At 38.4% G+C, this 19,300-nt stretch overlaps 1 protein-coding gene across 1 annotated transcript in view; it reads right to left on the bottom strand.

Moving 5' to 3' along the window:
- Positions 1-2,104: 2,104 nt before the first annotated feature.
- LOC124169458 (zinc finger protein Gfi-1-like) overlaps positions 2,105-19,300 on the bottom strand; it is a 91,329-nt gene continuing 74,133 nt past the window's right edge. The window contains exon 3 of the mRNA XM_046548072.1: positions 2,105-4,905. Coding sequence (XP_046404028.1) covers positions 4,577-4,905 — 329 coding nt within the window. The 3' untranslated portion in view covers positions 2,105-4,576. The remainder of the gene's footprint in view (positions 4,906-19,300) is intronic.

The raw sequence follows: 19,300 nt of genomic DNA, 5'->3' as shown, positions 1-19,300 counted from the left end.
ATAAAAATGCAAATGCAACCATTTTTCTTGATGGGGTTTTTGAAAAAAAATAAGACCTAAGTTGCAACCATGAAGTGAATTTCGTGCATGCAGTACATTTTACTATATCCCACCTTGATGTAGCAAGTATTTGAGTGAGATTTGAATATATTATATTTTGTCGCGATCAGTATAAAAAGCTTGTTCTAGGGTTACAGTTTTTCTTCACGTATTTTAGCATTCTCCTGAATGACTTTCAATGTTTATGGATGAGTTTGACGTATTAACTTTTTTCCCCCTGTATTCGTGGTTAACCACTTTCACTTCAATTTATTTTATACATTTTGGGCTCATATACTCTCTTTATTTTTTCTGAAGTTCTTTTTAAGTCGAATAATAGGTAATGAAATTATATTTTGTAGTTTTGTGATCAGCGTAGAACAATGAAATTAAAAGTGGGTAAATTTCATACTAGTATTTAGCTAAATGCATTGAGAACACAGTTATCGCTACTCGTATCAAATCATGTTTCTACTCCAAATTCATCGTATTTCAAGAAATAAGAGTTCTTTATGTATATTATGGGTGTTTTAACCCTTTTAATTCCAGCCTATTTTGACTGGTATACTGAAGAATGCCAGGGCTTTCTTTGACGAATTTGCAGATTTACTCTTAAATATTTACAAAAAGCCTAATATGAATTTTTAGAAAATTTTTTAAAAATTTACTCCCAAAACTAACGAGTATGTTAAAGCATGCCAAATACTAAAAATAGCTAACAAAGCTACTTAAAAAAAATAATAAAGGCCTAAATGTTGAAAAACCCGGCCGATTGATTAGCCCTTGGGGCTTTTCACACATATACCCCTGGCCAATGGATCGGCCAGCTGGCACGACAAGGGTTAACATTGATTAATTTCCAAAATATTTATATCCTTCCCCTAAATAGTGCTAAAATTATGAAAATGCAATGACGAGCTACATTCGACATTGCGCGATTTGGCATCAAAAGTTTATGGCGAGCTAGACTCGTAATTTCAGCGCAAGGGGTTTTTTGCACCCATCCTTTTAACCATCGAGCGGGCGCGCTGGCGTATAAAGTACGCCAATCTTCGAAAACCAAGGATTTCAACATTGTACGTACATTCTGGTCTAATTTGACCTCGTGTATTCTTACAATGTACTTTGGCTATCTATAATACGAGTTTTCAAAGATCGAAGTATCGTAGCAATTGGTTTTTTAGATCGGCAAGAAGATCTCGACACCATTGGCGTACAAAGTACGCCGCGCGACCGGCCATTTTCCTAGTGTTTTGCTTTTCTTGAATGACCTCGTGTATGTCTTATGACTTCTATGAATTCTTAGAATGTCATTATGACTGCCTATAGTGTAAGTTTTGAAAGCAAAAAGTATCTTAGCAATTTTTTTTAGATCGGCAAGAGGAACCCGACACCCGGACGTATAAATTACGCCGCGCGACTGGCAGTGTACCACCTGCGTACCTTTATATCTGCTTCGACTATAAATGTACAAGTATTTAATATTCAAACGGTGAAAAGTGGACTGTATAGGAATTTAGTGCCGCCGAATGGTACTTACAAAAATTCGGTGGAGTCAATGCCATGGCGAGCTGGCGCGTGGTATCTGAGGCAGGTTCTCATGGATGTTCGGTGCACACACGTTCCCTTTTACTACTTGCCAACTACTGTCTCCTCGTCTCGATGATCAAAAAAAAGAAGAGAACCTCTTGACCTCTTACGGCGAACACACCCCAAAAAAAAAACAAAAGTAAAACAAATAGCACCACTCGGCGGCAAATACGAAAAAGAAGTTTACCGAACAACAAGCATGAACTAATTTTTACAAATAAAGATAAATTTGCACAAAAGTTGAGTGTAATTATATGAATGCATATATCGTGGACAAATTGCGCCCGGTCGTGTAAAAATATCAGGCGTGCCCGCTCGAGGGTTAAAGATTTTGAAATAATCTTCGTTTTTTGTAGGCCAAACTTAATCGCCGGCCATTTTCCACTTACCTTCAAGTTTAAAAGGAAAACTCAGAAAGCTTAGGCTTCACGGAGATAGGATTAATGGGTGTAATCACATAAATAAATAGAAAATGCATGTTTGAATGAATTTAATTCAACTTTCATCACATATTCAGTTTTATTAACGATTCTTAAATGGAATGGAGGCTTGGAAAGTTTTGGAGTGGACCCATGTAAGAGGAGAGAGGAACGGACATGCTAGGCGACTTCTGTAAGAACCCACGGCACCAGACTGCATGATCGATAATGTCCTTTCGTGACCATACACATAACAGCACCACCTTGATTCACTAATGCTGTCGTCCAGTCCTTAGTTGTTGCGCAACAGAAGTCTTGTTATTTTACACGTTCAGGAGTTATAACATACTTTAACTGTGGAATGAAAGAAATTGGATTTTCAGCTCGATTCTCAACTGTGTAATTCAAGTATTGATTTAAAATCCCGAATGATGAGTTCTTTGAGATTCGTAGTCTTTGATAACCTAAAGTAATGCCACTTATTTCGGTATGGCTGCGGTGTTTTATCACTCTCCTTATATAGTGAACACGGAGGATAGATGACTGGAGCAATTTTGTATCAATTGTAATGAAAGGCTGATGGATGCGTGTGAACCGAGTAGATAAAAAGTTTGTGCTAGTCATTCCACAGCTTATATTCCAACTTACTGGAGAACACAGTCCTCTGGTACAGCCCGCGGATTCACAGACGACCGACATGTTTCATTGTGTATGAGTCTTTCGATACTTTGAAATTATAACTGATCATTTTCCACACTAAATAATCTTTGGTGATGCCCATAGGCTTAGGTACATACAACAGTGATAGAAAAAATACAACAAACAAAACACTTTCTGCCTCATAAAACAAAATTAATTTACACTGCCGGCGTATTAAATTACATCTCAGTTGTACTGCTTAGAAAAAATGCATTTTTTCATTTTAAATATTTTGATTGGAACACGAAAACTCACAATTCTCTTTATATTAATAATAATACACTTTACACTTTAAAAATTTTTCTAAGCGTCGTCATGCTTCCAACGCAATCCGTATTCTAATTCTTGTAAGGAACAAATACATAATTCACAAATCCTCAACAGCTGAAGATCAACGTCATGCATTAGGATAGGTGACAATTTTTCGCATTCATTTCCATTAGTTTACCTTTTAGCTCGTCTTGGTCGCATTTAAACGCTCAATTTCTTAAATACATAGTATATACATCATCTTTGGTAGATATTTGTCACTTCAAAATGACTTGATCAGTGGGATCGGTGCCCAACTCTGATTGTGGTTAAAACCCTTCTAAGGATCTCTTTGGCTTTGATCGTAGCACATCTGCTAAAAGGTTTTCCTTGTAGCAGACCAGAAATTGTTCCTTAAGACTGAAATATACTCAGAACAAGCACATTTTGTTGACTTCACTTCGATAGCAGATATCACACTTAAGCCAGTGAATGCATTTGCGTCCACGGCAAAGTTTTGAAAAGAATACGTGATAATGTCTGAATATTTGGTGACTGAACTTTTTTTCAACAGATATGGTATTACTAAAGGGCATTAAAATCCATCGAACAATTTCGCCTCCTTCATGAAACTCTGGTAACTTCGAAATTGATCCCATTCATGTGGAAAATTTCCTACAGGAATATTGACTCACAGTGGCCTAAATTCTTTTGCAGATCTAGCACTGCACATTTCAACAATAATATTCACAGTTACGTACATGAAATTCCACATAAATCAATAATAATAGTATAATATATAAATAAATATAGTGCAGTTGCCTTCTGTGCAGTTCGCCCTGGCCACTAAGATGCAAATCTTTGGTTACAGAACTTTCCTTCTGGACTCGCGATTAATGCTTGATCGATTCATTGGAATATCAGTGGGTACAAAACAATGGATTCCCCCAATGGTCCATTGATCTATTTTTGGTACCTGGCTCATATTGAACAACCCGATGTTGAGATGCAGTCTTCACTTAAGCTATGAACTGGGAGAGTACATAATTGTTTCTGTATAAACTATGGTTACAGTTAGATTTCCTATTACTCTCTCGTGCCATAAGTGGGATATGTACCTTGAATTTCTTCGAATTAATAACCTCTTGGTACGATGTTTTTTTCAGTTGGCGGCTATTTTTTTAATTAGATCACAGAACTTCCCAAATAGTAATCGTTAGCCGTTCAATGGGTTACTTCCTTAACACTTTCTCGTGCCATAGGGGGATATATACCTCGAATTTCTTCAAATGAATACCCTCTATGCTTCTTTTGAGGTTAACAGTTTTCTTAAAATTTAGGTCACAGAACTTCCCCATATAGTTAGACGTTCAATGGGTCATTTCCCTATCACTTTCCCGTGCCACGAGGGATGGGGAATATCCCATGAAAGTCCGGCCGGCCATGGCCAGCTCGTTGGGTATCCTCAACTGGACAGGGTGAGGGTAAGGGTCCTTGTTGATAGCGGCTGAGTTTCCCATGCTTTCCGAGGTTGCGTTGGCGCCCCTTCCCGAGGGTGGACAGAAGGGGGTCGCCCGGGCCTAGCTGGCCCCCGCCACTACCCTGGTATCCTCGGGACTGGGGATGTGGTAGGCTGCAGCGGCTGCCGCGTGTCGTGCTACCGCCGATGACGGGTCCACCGCCTGGGGCTGCGCGACGCCTCCGGCCCCGCCGCCGGCGCTACCGGGCGCCCGGACTTCGGTGTGCTGCGTCTCCTTGTGGCGTCGCAGGTCCACTTTCCGCTGGAAGGCTCGGCCGCACAGATCGCAGGCGAAGGGTTTGAATCCCGTGTGCTTGCGGCTGTGGGTGATGAGGTTGGAGGACTGACTGAAGGCTTTTCCGCACACCGTGCACTTGTGTGGTTTTTCGCCTGGAAGGAGAGGGAAAAAAGTTCATGAATTTCAATTGGTGGTAAATTACTTAGGTAGCTTAATACTTTTTTGAGAAGAAATTGCAATTTAATATTTCTGTAATTGGCATTTGAACAGATACCAATTTTTACTTTACTTTTAATTCCGAACAGAAAAAAGTCCGATTGAAGAAGCAACCTTTGTAAACTTCAACAGATTTTTTTATTTGGCGTATCGACGCTAAGGCGTCATTGGTACTCGAGAATGTTCGGGTAGAGGTGCATATATATGTTCATGAGAATGACGCCTTTCACGTCGTACCAAATGTTAAATTCTGTGGAAATTTACAAACGCTGTTCAAGTTCATTCAGCATGAGTTTTCACAAAGTAAAAGCCGATTCGATCTATTACAGAAAAAATTCCTTATGAGCCAGACCTCATTTTATTTCATTGAAATTAAAATACTTCTATATTACCATTTTCTTTTGAAATTTCTTGACTTTGTGCAATATCACTCATGATATGGGTACTAATAAAATCAGAGGAATATAAAAATAAATAAGATTGATGTAATTTTACTTTCATATAGTCAAGGCAGTTATTACTTTTCCTAAAATAAGCCAAAAAATAAGACTTCCCGATGAAAAAAATGTGCATGAAATGAAAAAATTGGACGGGAATGTATGAAAATTACTCATGCCCGTACTTATAGGCAGAGCGGTAATACCTCCTTCCTAATGACAATGCCACTGATTTTATCCTGTGCAACATTCTCTAATTCTCGTACCATACAGGAGATAGGATGAAAATGAGCGTCCAGCTATGTAATCACTGGCCATTGTTGAATCTGAGATACGATTGGGTTGGGAGGTTGGGTTTCATTGAAGAGGATAATTTGTAGTGGGTATTTAAACACCATACTTCCCGAGGCGAGATGGGGACAGATAATGGTGGTTTAAATGGAGTGAGATAAGTACAGTAGGAATATCACAAAGCAAAATCACAGAGTAGTCCAACCAGAATTTTCGTAGTTCCCATCGTTAATTTAGCTGATTTATTAGCTACTAATGAGGAACCTTTAGCACACCTTTTGTAGGAAAAATATGCAAACGTTCAAAAATAAATTCTACCTATTCAGGCGTGATATAGCGGAAGTCCGACATGTTGAAATAAAAAGATCTTGCACTTGCACACTATTATTTTAATGCTTACAACACGTTTCCAGATGAATTCCTGTATGAGATGATTGTTCTGTAAGCCGAAACGCGTCGCGTGAATTAAAATACAGAAAAGTGCAACGACCTTTTATTTTAATACTTTTGTTACGTCTATATATAACAAATTTTATCAGGAAACTAATGGAACCATGCGGTCAACATGTTCCACAGCTAAACCTATGTTTAGAGTACATGGTAGTTCTGGATAATATATACAAATATTTTCTAATTTGCTCAACTCCGAAAATAAAATGCTAAATAGAGGCTGATAAAACGGTAAACGATTATCATGATTGATAAGGGCGCTGAGTGAGGTATTTGCCGAAGAAAAGTTGTCCGATATTTTAGGCGGAATATATATTTTTCAAAGTGAGCCATGACGTGGAAAGAAACATAAATATATACACTGAATAAATTTGATTCAAATACTGGTACGCCACTGGTAGCAAAATCACATTTACTTATATTTATGCATGAAAATGGAAGCCTGGAGAAGAATTCCTTTGATAGTAACACACCAGCGAAGACAATTTCTGGAGAAGGTGAATATTTAGGACTAGCGCAACCTCGTGGGCGAGCGTTTAAATATTCAAGCTCTGGTCACGACGAATTGAAACAACATTGCGTGCGCAGTCGAGGAGCATATTTACGTAGGAAGTGCTTTCAATTGGAAAAGGGAAGCAATCCATTCGCATGAGAGTTCCCTGTGAGCAAACGCCGAAGGAAATAAAAATAAAGAACGTTCCTTTAAGGAGCAGTAAACACGAGAGGCCGAAACACTGTTTGTTTTTCCTTCCCGTTAAAGTTCGGCGTTTCGCAACATTTTATGCTTTTCCGAAACGTCAATCGTAAAGGCGCATACGTCAATGGCAAGAGAAGATGAGATTGTTTATTTTCCTTCGCTGGAAGAGCCCGGGGAAAAAAGAAAGAGAAGTCAAAGGTTTGTAGAAGATCGATGTCGTGAGCATAATAGAAAAGTAAGGAATCGTATGACCTTTGAGATGCTCACAGGGAATTTAAGGAACACATCGAGTAAAATTTATATTTTAAAATATTTCAAACGCTTTACAAAATGTAGTTGCGCATTTCAATTCACACGAAATATTATCATCCTGAAGGAAATAAAATTATATTCTCCTTGCTCCCCGATAATTCTTAAAGTTTTCGAACATATCCAAGCACAATTTTAAACACAATTGTTAGTTAATATTCATAGTACCTACTTTTATTTCATTTTGGAAATGTTGGAAAATTTTTCATTATTTTTATTCCAATTCTATATGATTTTTGTACATTCGAATCTGGTATTTTGTTCGCTACTTATTTACATGGTTCTTGTGGTTGTAGAAGCAGGTTTCGTATTGTCGGATGAGATTTACATAGTCATCTTACGATTTGTAGCTTAATGCCGTCAGTTTATTCGATGAGTCTTTTCCTTGTGTTGATTTTTTCAAAATGTTAAAATGGCATAGAAGTGTTTCACCCATCCTTGTATTTATCTGGCACAATAACAAACTGCGCTCTTTGTAGCTATTAATCGTCGAATAATCTCTCACCTGGTCGTAACCACCACACGACCTGTTATCTAACCAAATACCAATGTGTTTTGTGCCACGTGTCTTGTATATGATACAGTTATCGAAACCATTCGAATATTTTAAGTTTTAGAAAATTTTGTATATGTAATTTTTAGTACATATTAATGTGTGTTACGTGTAGATACCTAATTTAAAAAGTCATCCATCGATCCTGCCTATTGTTTGTTTTTCCAAAAATTAATTTGGACCGGACTTCTTCAATTAAACCCCATAAGGACCGGGGTCGTGTGGCAACCTAGAAGGACCATTACCCTACCACAAACCGTTATGGCAGATTTTTCTGCTCATTACCATTCAAAATTCAATGAGCGGTGTTAAATGCATAAATGTGCTAAGTAAAACATCAAAATGAGCAGACGTCATATATTGTAGTGATCTAATGAATAAAACACGCGCTACTGTTACAAATAAAATAGGAATGCTTTCGCATGACGCACATCGTATATGTGATTCCAACAAAGGAAACCTGAGCACGTGAAGTATTATTTAAAATTTTTCCTAGATATCACGCAATTACTTATACCAGTTCTCTTTTGCAGAGCGCGACCCGGGTTTCAATGAGTTATCATCATCTTCAGGCAAAAATTATGATTTGTTTATCTTATTATTTTTTGAATAATAAGATAAAAAAATCATAATTTACGCCTGAAGATGATGATGATTTATTGAAACTCGGGTCTCGCTTTATAAAAAAGAAGTGGTATATGTAATTGTGTGATATCCAGGAAAACTTATAATGGAATACCACAGACTTATTCAAGAGTAAGTGAATTTTATTATTTAAAAGGTCAAGGATCAATCTCATCGATTATTTTTTCCTATAAATTAATGTGGCACGGGCTAATTGAGTTAAAAGAAATGGACTTAAAGGGGTATGTGTGCAGGGAAATGCGCTTTAGCGTATAGACCGAGCCGGAAAAGGATTTTAAAAATCCGGGCCGCGTGACACCGACACACGCAAGATGGAGTGACTCCGGCCAGCGAAGGTGGCGCCTCGCTCTAAGGCGATGGAGACAGCCGGGACCGTTCGATGCGGGTGGCGGGGGGGAGGAAGAAGGGGAGGAGAGGTAGAAGGGCGGGGGTGAGTGGAGGGGGGTGACACTGGGACCCGCGGAAGGGGGAGGAGCATGACGGGAGATTTCGCAAAGGAAGAGAGGGAGAGGGGTGGGGTGAGTCTGGTGCCGGGGACCAATCACAGCGCGCCATTCGCAAGGAGGAGGGAGGGGAGTAAGGGGAGGGGTTGCGTAGACTTTCCCCCACCCTCATTTCACCCCCTCTACATTTCCCGTCTTCGCCCTAAGGTTCTGAATCTCGCTTCCCCCACCCTCTACCTCTTCCTCCCTCAGGCCCAACCTCTGCAGTCCTTATCGTCCTCCACTCTTTCGCTTCCTTCCCAAGCTTCCTTCCATCTTTCTCTCCCCAAGGACCGGCTTTTTTACGACACAGGGTCTTTGATTTCCCAACTGTTCCCACCTCTCTGCTAAGCCTCCCCACTTTCTACTCCTGCAGCCCTTAACATTTTCCATCTGCTATCTCCTCACTGAGATCTGTTCTTTTCCATCCCACTACTATAAATCCTGCACTCTGCAGCCCTTTTTCCACGTCATAGCTTCCAATTTCGATTTAATTTTAACCCATTGGATAAATAAAGTCAAAGGTTTTTAAATTTGATTAAAATTTTTCCTTCTAGTATAATCGAACATTTTTGAATTTGTTATCCTTCCCTTTTCTTGCTCCATTTTTCTTGAAAGAGAATCAGAAAAATACGCATCGCAAATCACTTGCTGTGAGTAATTAATATTGTTCGGATGATGCACTAAATTGTTGAAGCCTTAACCTTGTTAGTACTCCATGTTTAGTTAGGATTAGTAACAAATTCGCTTTCTACAAATAAACCTTTAATCGTCGACTTGTTTGAATACACTGTATCAATTTCAAGACTAATCTTGGATCTGTATCATATTTAAGACTGGTCTTAAAACTAAACTGGACTAGTCTTTAAAATTATACAGTAGTCTTGACAACATAGAACATATACACCAGGCATAGTCCACGTATAACATTCCACTTAAATCTGCACATTTTAACTGAGTGTTACGCTGATATCGTACTTATCGTTTTCTGAGACTAGTTCAAGTCGTCTTCAAGCTATATTCTACATGTATTTTATATGGCATAGATTTTGATTTACGTAATGCACTCAGAAGACGCTGCTCTTGAGGAAGATCTTTGAAAAAAAATCACGAGATGAAGTCCGTGTTATAACATTTCACTTCAATCCACACATTTTAACTGAGTGATACACACAAACCTATTCTTCTATTATAGGGCTTAGTTGGAAGAGGGGACTTCTTAGTCTCAACCTCGCCCGAATGAAGGCATATTATTATTATTCTTTTGCGTGATTATTTATAACCACTTTGATACATCAATCTGCAAGTCTTATCCGAGTGATACGCACCTATTTCATCGTTCTGCGTGATTAGTTAAAGTTGTCCTCAAACTATGTTTCAATTGAATGTTATACCGCATAGATTTTAGTTACCGTAATGCACTCAGAATACGCCATTCTTGAGGAAGATCGCTGAAAAAAAACACCAGTTTGACACCTACTCTTCGCGTTAGTTACGTAGTTTTAACTTGACCGAAATCTCTTCCCTTTGAAAAAGACTGCAACTTTGGTTTCGCTCCCAGCGGAGGTTGGCTGAGGGACGAAGAGATGCGGGAGGGGGCGGGGAGGTAGGGGTTACAGGGTGGGGGGGGGGGGAGCAGGTGGAGAGGTGGTGAGAGGAATGTGACGAGGCCATTCCACACGCTTGCCTGGGAAGCCTCGCCTGGTTGCGGCTCTGCAGGCGCATTTGTGATGCGGGAGGAGTCGGAGCAAGGAGACGCGGAAATGGAGTAGGGAAATGGAATTCATTGTTGCACTTAAGGGTTTCCAGCTCACGCATGATTTCAGGATCGAATTGAAATATAAACTAACTCATTGGCACTCTTAACTAACGAATGCGTGCAACATATGATGACATTTTCATCGGAAGCAGTTTTGTATCCAAAGCTACGAATATAAATTATAGTTTCGATCTCGTCCATGCATACACGAGGAAATGGTATAGAAAATGGAATTAATTGTTGCATGAAAGGGTTTCTAATACAGGAATGATTTCAGTATTGAAAATATAAACTAACTCATTGGTTCTCTTAGCTAACGAATGAGTGTAATAAATGGTGATATTTTCATCTGAAGCAGTACTGACTCTAGGGCCACAACTAAAAGTTTTTAAACTCACGAATGATTTTAGGGTTCCACGAGCTTGAATTGAACATACATATTGATTAATTGGTTTCCAAAAATATCGAACGCATTCAACATGTGTGCATAAAATGCATTTGAAGCATTTTTGTACACTGAGTCACGAAAAAAATAGGTTATCGCGCTCACATAAGCAAAAATCAAAGGTTTAAATTCAGTGTGCATATTTTTCAGGGATGCAATAAGGTTAAAATATCCTGCTATACACTAAAATACTTTCATAAAAACTCATACGGTAGTAATACTTTGCGAGAAATCAAACGTAGCATAGAAATGTCCATTTTGAGTAAAGGAGCCACAGGAGGAGATCGGCTCCGAGTCATAATAAGTAAAATAGAAATCGAAAAACATGATTAATTCTTACATTTTTGTATACTCTGATCTTTAAGCATATCAATCCCACTAGCCAAGCAACTAGTTATCATTGCAGAGTGTTGTTGTATCATTATAATCGGTGTGGGGGATATGGATAGTGGTTTTACTACTGAAATCTCCCTTTATACTCCGCTGAAAACAAGCCGTGGTCTAAACCAGAAAATGAATTGATGAGCAAGTTATGCGAGGGAGTTGGAATGAACGGACAGAAGGTGTTTCATGGGGAAAAAGAAATTGCAAGGAATCCAGAGACTATTCCGAAATAAGTTGTGGTTGTAACATGGGAGGACGAAAGGACCCTGTTTTAACATTGGGGAGGACATAAAGAATATCTCAGTCAAACATTACGGTTAACGGATATAGTCCAGGTTTATAATCGTCCCAAATACGTAAATGATGTAGAAACATGAAAATGCTTGTCAAAATGTATAGTAATGAGCATAAAATATCGATAATGATGAATCTAATAATAGGAGCAGTGTAGTGCCGGGAGTACTTTCAAAATAAAGTAAATGGATATTTACTCTCAATTATTTTTTTCAATTAAAAGTTTAATTTATACAGATTTCAATGCTTCAAGATAAATTAATTTTTAACAAGGAAGGGCACAATAGTGTACGTTGGAATAATAGGTGTTCTTATAAACTCCTCATGGGATTTGGAGAAAAATCAACAACCTTAGAGAAGGAACTGAGAAAGGAGGAGAAAAGAGAAAGGAATAAGAAAAAGAAAGGAGGTCAAAATAGGAAGAAAAGGTGGCAGGGATGCCTTGGGCTTTTTCCCGTGAAATTGGAACACTATGCAATACGATCCGGAGCTTCGGGTTTCAGAGGCTGAGGGCTCTCCGATTTTAGTGAGTAGGAAGTAAGGCTTAGGGAATGTCCAGCAGATTCCCAATCGTAAACGCCTTTCGTCCACGATTTTAATTTAATCAGCCCAACAATCGAACCACCGCAACGTCAACGCTACCTCTCTAGGTGCAAAAGGTATGGTTTGGAATATGCTGGTACTGATTGAACTTTCGTTTACATGCTTTGAAATTGATTAGCAAATAAAATTCTTGGAAACCCTTATGAAAATGAATGTGTCCAAATTGCTGATTTTATGAGATATTTCACAGTTCAGTGGTGAAAAACTTCTACGATTAAGAATGGGCAGATACTGATTTAATAATATTGGGTAGAACATAAATAATTCCAGTGAAACATGATGGTTAACGGATTTAATCCAGGTTGTTAATCGCCCCAACTACTATAAACAATCAAAATGGTCGTAAAAAAGTGGTAGAATAAATAAAAATTATATTTTCACCGGTGAATCTCACTGTTGGAGCAGTGTAGTATTCGTAGTAATTTCAAAATGAAGAAATGCATGAATCATCTCAATTATTTTATTCAATTAAAGGTGGAATTGATTATCCTCCTCCAAACTTCTAATAAGTATCACGCTCACTCATCGACTTATAAAATAATTTCGGCACTCACGGTAAAGAAACTTGGCCCAGAGAGGAAAAAGCATTTCAAGAGTTTTACAAGGACGAAGGAACAGAGGAACGGGGAAAAGGTGATAAGGGAAGGAAGAAAGTGTGATTGTAAAGCTTCGAGCCCCTGCTAAGTATCACGTTCAACTATCAATATGTAAAGTAATATTTTCACTCACAATAAAGGAGCTTGGCCCAGGCATTGTAAAGGTCTTGCAAGGAAGAAGGATCCTAAGAGCGAAGGAAAAGAGATAAGAGTAGGAAGAAGGTGTGAGTGCAAGAAAGAAATGAAGGTAGCAGAGAAGCCCGGAGGCTGAGAGAAATTGGAACGCAGTATAATACGAGGCAGGGCTTGGAATTGGGAGCTTGCGAAGACCCTGGTTTTTAGGACGGTAGGGGAGGGGTCGTATGAAGGGGGTGGTAGAGGAGAATGTGGGGACAGGGGGGAGGATCCTGGGAGATTGCTGGGAAAGGAATGCAGGAGCCCGAGTCCCGGGGAATGAGATGAAGGGTAATGGCTGGGTCCCTCAATCTGGAACGACCGTGAACACTCGGTGGATTGAAGAGGTTTTCTCGGGGAGAGAAGAGAGAGGATCTTTTGGAAAAGCGTTGAAGAAGGAGAATAAGGATGCTCCGAGGGGTAAGGGGAGAAGGAGAAGAAGAAAGAAAAGGCGAAGGGATATACCGGGTGTTTCAGAAGGAAACTGCAATACTTCAGGATGTGGTAGGAGAGACAATTTTAAGAAATTTTTGTCCTATAAACATGGGGTCACAACTCCTTAGTTACCGAGTTTGGGCAACGTAAACATTTTTTATACACTTTTTAGTTACCATGAAACCGATTTTTCTTGAATACCCAGCCTTTTTCACAATTCATTTTATACTCTGGATTTTTTAAGACACAAAATAATTGATATTGGACGAACATGTGCGATTATAATTGTCTGAAACAATTAATATAAAAATTGGGGAGATTGCGCAATTTCATTGCTGATTCTTACTCAAAGCTCTCGTTTAATCAAGATCATATATGAATTGTTTCAGGCAATTTTAATTGCACATTTTCGTCAAGCATTAACAATTCATTGCCCTTAAAAATACAGAGCATTAAATCAAATGTCGCAAAGGCTGGATACTAAAAAAAAACCGTTTTCACAGTACACGGTAACGGGAAAGTGCATCCAAAAAATGTTTTTGTTGCCATAGCTAAGGAGCTGCGACTCCATGTTTATAAATAAAAAAATACTTAAAATTGTCTCCCTTACCGACCTTAGAAGCATTTTAGATTCCTTCTGAAACACCCTGTATTTAAACAAAAAAGCGAAAAATTCTTGATCATTTGTACAGCTTCCATCTGCAATTGAAACAATTTTGATATACGAAAGCCAGATCTAGTATCAACGGTTTGCAGAAAATAAATTTTGTTTATACCACTAAAATTGATTGATTTGTTGCTACGCTAATATCAAGCGTTCAAGTTTGGCAACCTGATTTTACGCGCCAAAAAAGGTTTTTTTAGAAAAAAATTAACTACAGGATTAACTATGGAGGCAAAGATTTTTTAAATTAAATGATTCAATGTAGAAATAAATTCCTTTTCGTATGTCTTTTGTTGTTATGAAATTGATTGCTTCGTTTCGACGCCAGAGCTCCTCAAACTCGGGTGTCTTGCTTCTTTTTTACAGGCAGTAGGGACAGGCGTTTCTTCGTTCTTCCCTCAAGCAGGAAAAAAATATTGCTGCCTTTAAGCTGCGTGGGTAGTAAAAGGGGATGGCTCTTGCCTCACACCCGGAGAATGGCTGAGGAAGATGAGGGAGAAGGCGGGTAAGAGGGGTTTTGGGGTTAAAACGCCCGGTGGACTTGAGTGCTGTGTTTTGGCGGCGGTGAATCTTTTATTATTCACTAAAAGGGGCATTATCGCGTGGAGGACGTGACGTCTCCTCCCCACGGCGAATCTAGAGATTCCGCTCAAATATTTAGCCCGCCTTGGCTTACAAAAGCCTTGGTCACACACCCAAACTTAGTCGCGGCCTGCTTCTTTGGGTGCATATTTTGGTGTTTCATTATTATCGTTAGGTACCAAAATTATGGATCCTAGCGATGAAATTCCCTTAAAGAAATTTTTAACTAGGCCTGTTCGTATCTATTTAATATTAGAGCAGAAAATTAGCTGATTTAGCCTAATCAGGTGACTAAAACAGAAGATTTGACTTTTTTGTTTTACTTTTTTTCCGATCGCCATCACGTAAAAGTTTTGCTGAAATTATGCCGTTACTATGAATGCTATCACTGAGATGCCCGTAAAGAAATTCTGAAATAGGCCATCTATTGAAACTTTTTGAGGAAAATTAGCTGGTTTAAAGTGTAATCTGAAGACTAGAAACAAAAATGTTGATTTTTTCTGTTTTTCACTTTTTTACGATTGTTTACACATACCAAAATTTTCTCAAATTATATCATGACAATTAATCCTTGCTCTGATATTGCCTTAGAGAAGATACTTAATAAGCCTCGTGCTGGAAGCCATCCGCCATGAGAAAATAAAATAACATGGCGAAATTTACAGTAAAGATTATTGAAACTGAATGCTTCTACATATATTACACTTGGCTGGCGATGTAGAAACACCGTAGCGTACATCTGTGATCTTTAGGGTGTAAATGACAGCGTAACTATGAGACCTCACCGAAAAATATTTAAAAAATCGTTTAATTTGAGCGTGACCTTCTCTTTAAAATTTACGTGCTAGTTCACCAAGTTATTTTTATTCCCTCCATAAATATTTTCCTTAGCAGCAAAGAAAATATACTGATTTTAAAAATAAATCGCCTACATCTTAAAGTTTTCAAGCACCAGAAGAATTATTATTCTCTTTAATGGCGTAATGATCAATATTGCAATCGTCTTCGTATTGTGGTGCAATTACTAAGGGTTGAAACAGCTCATAAAGAGGCCTCCCTCCTTGAGTCCTTATCCTTATCCCCGGGAATCGTTAAAGAGCAAACAAAAACCCAAGCATTCGCTCCCTGGCTTCAAAAAGGTAATATAATTCCGGAGACGTCGGGAAGGTTGTTGAGGGGAAGGAGGTGGGAGGAGGAGAATGCGGGGTGCTCCAAGAGATGGCGCTTAGGTGCGGTGGAGGGGAGAAGGTGAGGTTTTTGGAAGAAGGGGAGGGTGGCAGGGATATCAAATCGGCATCGTTGTATCGATGTGGGCACTCGATATTTTTGTTGAGAGATCTAAACCATCGGCTTACATGAGAATATTTTATATTTCCGCGATAACGGCGGTGAAACATACATGCACCAATATTATAAAAGAGAATCCTCAATTCTGCCTCTAAATGTGTTGTCAGCCACCGTGCATTTAAATGGGTTTACGATAGTCGACACTCGTGTCGCTGACGGTCAGATTGATCCGAGTTTAACGGGGAAATAAGGTATAATTAGTAATTTTAAATGATATATAATTTTATACACATGATGATTGGATCTAACAAACTCATTACTTTTCAATGGTATTCCCTACAGTAAAAAAAATTATACTACACATTTTTGGAAAAAAGTGGATATTATTGCACTCATTACCGCGTCTTGCACATTTTTGAAAACCAATAAAATGCGTCCGAAGTGGCAACAGAAATCAGCCTACAATGAGATGGAATTGGGCTTCCTCTATGCAGTCCCCTTGTATACATGATTGCTATGAGAAAAATTTTCCTATAGAGCGGAAATCGAACCCTTGACCTTTGGCTTTCAGTCTGTTGCCATGGTTTTCAGGACTTTGATAGCGATGTGGTCTGTGAAGTGGCCCGAAAAACCAGAGGTCTGGGGTTCGATTCCCGGTCCAGGGAATTTTTTTCTCATTGCATCGCATTGCAAGAATAGATGAAGTTGATTGGCTACATTGAGTGCGTAATGGAAATAGGGTAGAGAGATTTTCAGATCCGCTGGACTTAGAGCCGATTCAGGATTTTTTTAGCCGGAATATCAGTATAAATTAAGAAATTATAGCACATTTTTCCACGATATATGCCATATTCATTATACTAGATACTGCCTCATGTTCACCTGCGAAGGTTGTAATAATATATCGAAACTGTTCATGTAAGAGCGAGATACCGTGAACTATTCTTCAGTTTTTATTTAGTGAAATCAATGCATGAAATAGTTCTTAGAGTAGTTGAAACAAATTAGATTAAACGATTTCGGGCCTAAGAGTAAATTACTAGGGGGTTATAGCCATTATTTAATGCATTTCATTCACCCATTTATTAAATGGTTATTCATAAGAAAAAAATGTTCGTCCAAATCACAATTAAATATTCTATATAATAGCACGAAAATATAAATTGCAAAAGAAATGGTAACAAACACGTATATGAATAGAATGTTTTGATGACAACTAAAAAGAAATAAAAAATGATTTATCGTAGACCAATAAGTAGCAGATAAAACTTAGAAATTAATAACATATATTAAGGAAAAATTAACGAATACTATAAATTTATATATTTGCTCGCTGCGATTTGCATTAAAACTTTTTTTTAAATTATTCGTGTTGCTGGTTCTGAATATTGTATTGTGTTTTCGTCAAAACTTTTGTTTTAATTACCATGCAGAGAATGCTCCATGTGTATATTTTAATTCAAACGGAATGAGTTCGATACATCGAATTTTGCGCCGTCGATTCGTCGACCGTTCGATATTTCACGGTCGACGCCGCATCTGGATTTGGTAAGTTTTAATTCAGGTGAAAACGAACACACATAAAAATAGAAAGTTTTGAAAACAACAAAAAATAAAGATTTATTAGATAAATAAGTAGATTAAGTTCCGTATAAATATTTTAATTGAAATAGAATGTATTCAATACATCGATTTTTCCGCCCGCGATTCATCGACCACTCGATATTTCATGGTCAATGCCGAATCTGGATTTAGTAAGTTTTAATTCAGATGATGACAAACACTTATAAAAATAGAAAGTTTCGAAAACTACAAAAAGAAATAAGTAGTAGATGAATAAGTAGAGAGAGTTCCTTATGTTTATTTTAATTCAAACGGAATGAGTTCGATACATCGATTTTTCTGCCCGCGATTCGTCGACCACTCGATATTTCACGGTGGATGCCGCATCTGGATTTAGTAAGTTTTAATTCAGATTATGACGAACATGATGATGACGAACACATGTAAAAATAGAAAGTTTCGGAAACTACAAGAGAAATAAATAGTAGATCAATAAGTAGAGGAAGTTCCTTATGTTTATTTTAATCCAAACGGAATGAGTGCGATATATCGATTTTTCCGCCCGCGATTCATCGACCACTCGATATTTCAGTCCCGATACGGCATCTGGATTTGGAGAGTGGAGGGAAGATGGCGAGAATGGGAGCGTAGAGGATTTAAGGGGGGTCGGAGTAGTACGGAATGGCTCGTCCTTAAAGAAAAGAAGAGGTGGGGTATTGGTGTGGGGTGGGGGTGGCGTCTCCGTGGTAACGAAAGGAGGAGGACTCCCGAGTGCCGTGCACCAGAGTGCCGGGATGTGCGCGGAATCCGAGCCAGGCCTAAGGAACGTAATCTCAGATCTCCTGCGCGAGTTGATGGCTGCGTGAGGTGGGGGTTGTGGGGCGGGTAGGGGCGGTCTCTTACTCTTCGGGAGGGGGACACTGCGACGCAGGGGTGGGGAATATAGTAAGGTGGTGGCCTCCATTTTCTCTCTGCTCCTTGAGAAGGAGAGGAAGCTCGAATATTGTGTCTGTGTGTGTGTGAGAGAGCACTTCTCCAGATCCCATTTCGCCATCATTTTATATATCTTTCTCCTTCAATCCAAATTCCAGTCCTCTGCGCTTATTTCCGCTAAATCTTCGTGGCCATAAGAGTTTTATTCGCGAAGGAAATAATAAATTCGATGGAATGTTATGCCCAAAATTGTGAAAACTGACAGGAAAAACTAGTAAAAGGAAAGTTAAATCAAAACTACAAGCTTTGAATAATAAATTCTATCGATTTTTATGCAAAAAATTATGAAAAGTGACGAGAATACTTGAAAAATAATAATTGAATCAAAACAACAAGCTTTAAATAATATACTCTATCGATTTTTCTGCCAAAAACAGTGAAAACTGTCAGGAAAACTTGTAAATTGAGAATTAAATCAAAACTAGAAGCTTCAACGTGGTGGAAGGGCCATATATTAGCAATAATTACTATTGGAAGCAATAATGGAAGTCACAAAGTGCTGCAATTGCAAGTTTGTAGAATGAAAGTGTCATGGTTATATTGTATCATATAATTTTTTTATTTAATTCGAAAAAAAATTGGATGTTAATTTTGCACTGCTCCAATGAAATATGTGAGTATTGTTTAAAAATATAGATTATGGGTGAAATTTCGAATCTTTTAGCTCTTTCCCCATCAAAAATTACGT

Source organism: Ischnura elegans, chromosome 12, assembly GCF_921293095.1.
Source record: "Ischnura elegans chromosome 12, ioIscEleg1.1, whole genome shotgun sequence".
In the NCBI taxonomy this organism is placed as follows: domain Eukaryota; kingdom Metazoa; phylum Arthropoda; class Insecta; order Odonata; family Coenagrionidae; genus Ischnura; species Ischnura elegans.
This window is presented reverse-complemented; position numbering and strand designations above follow the sequence as displayed.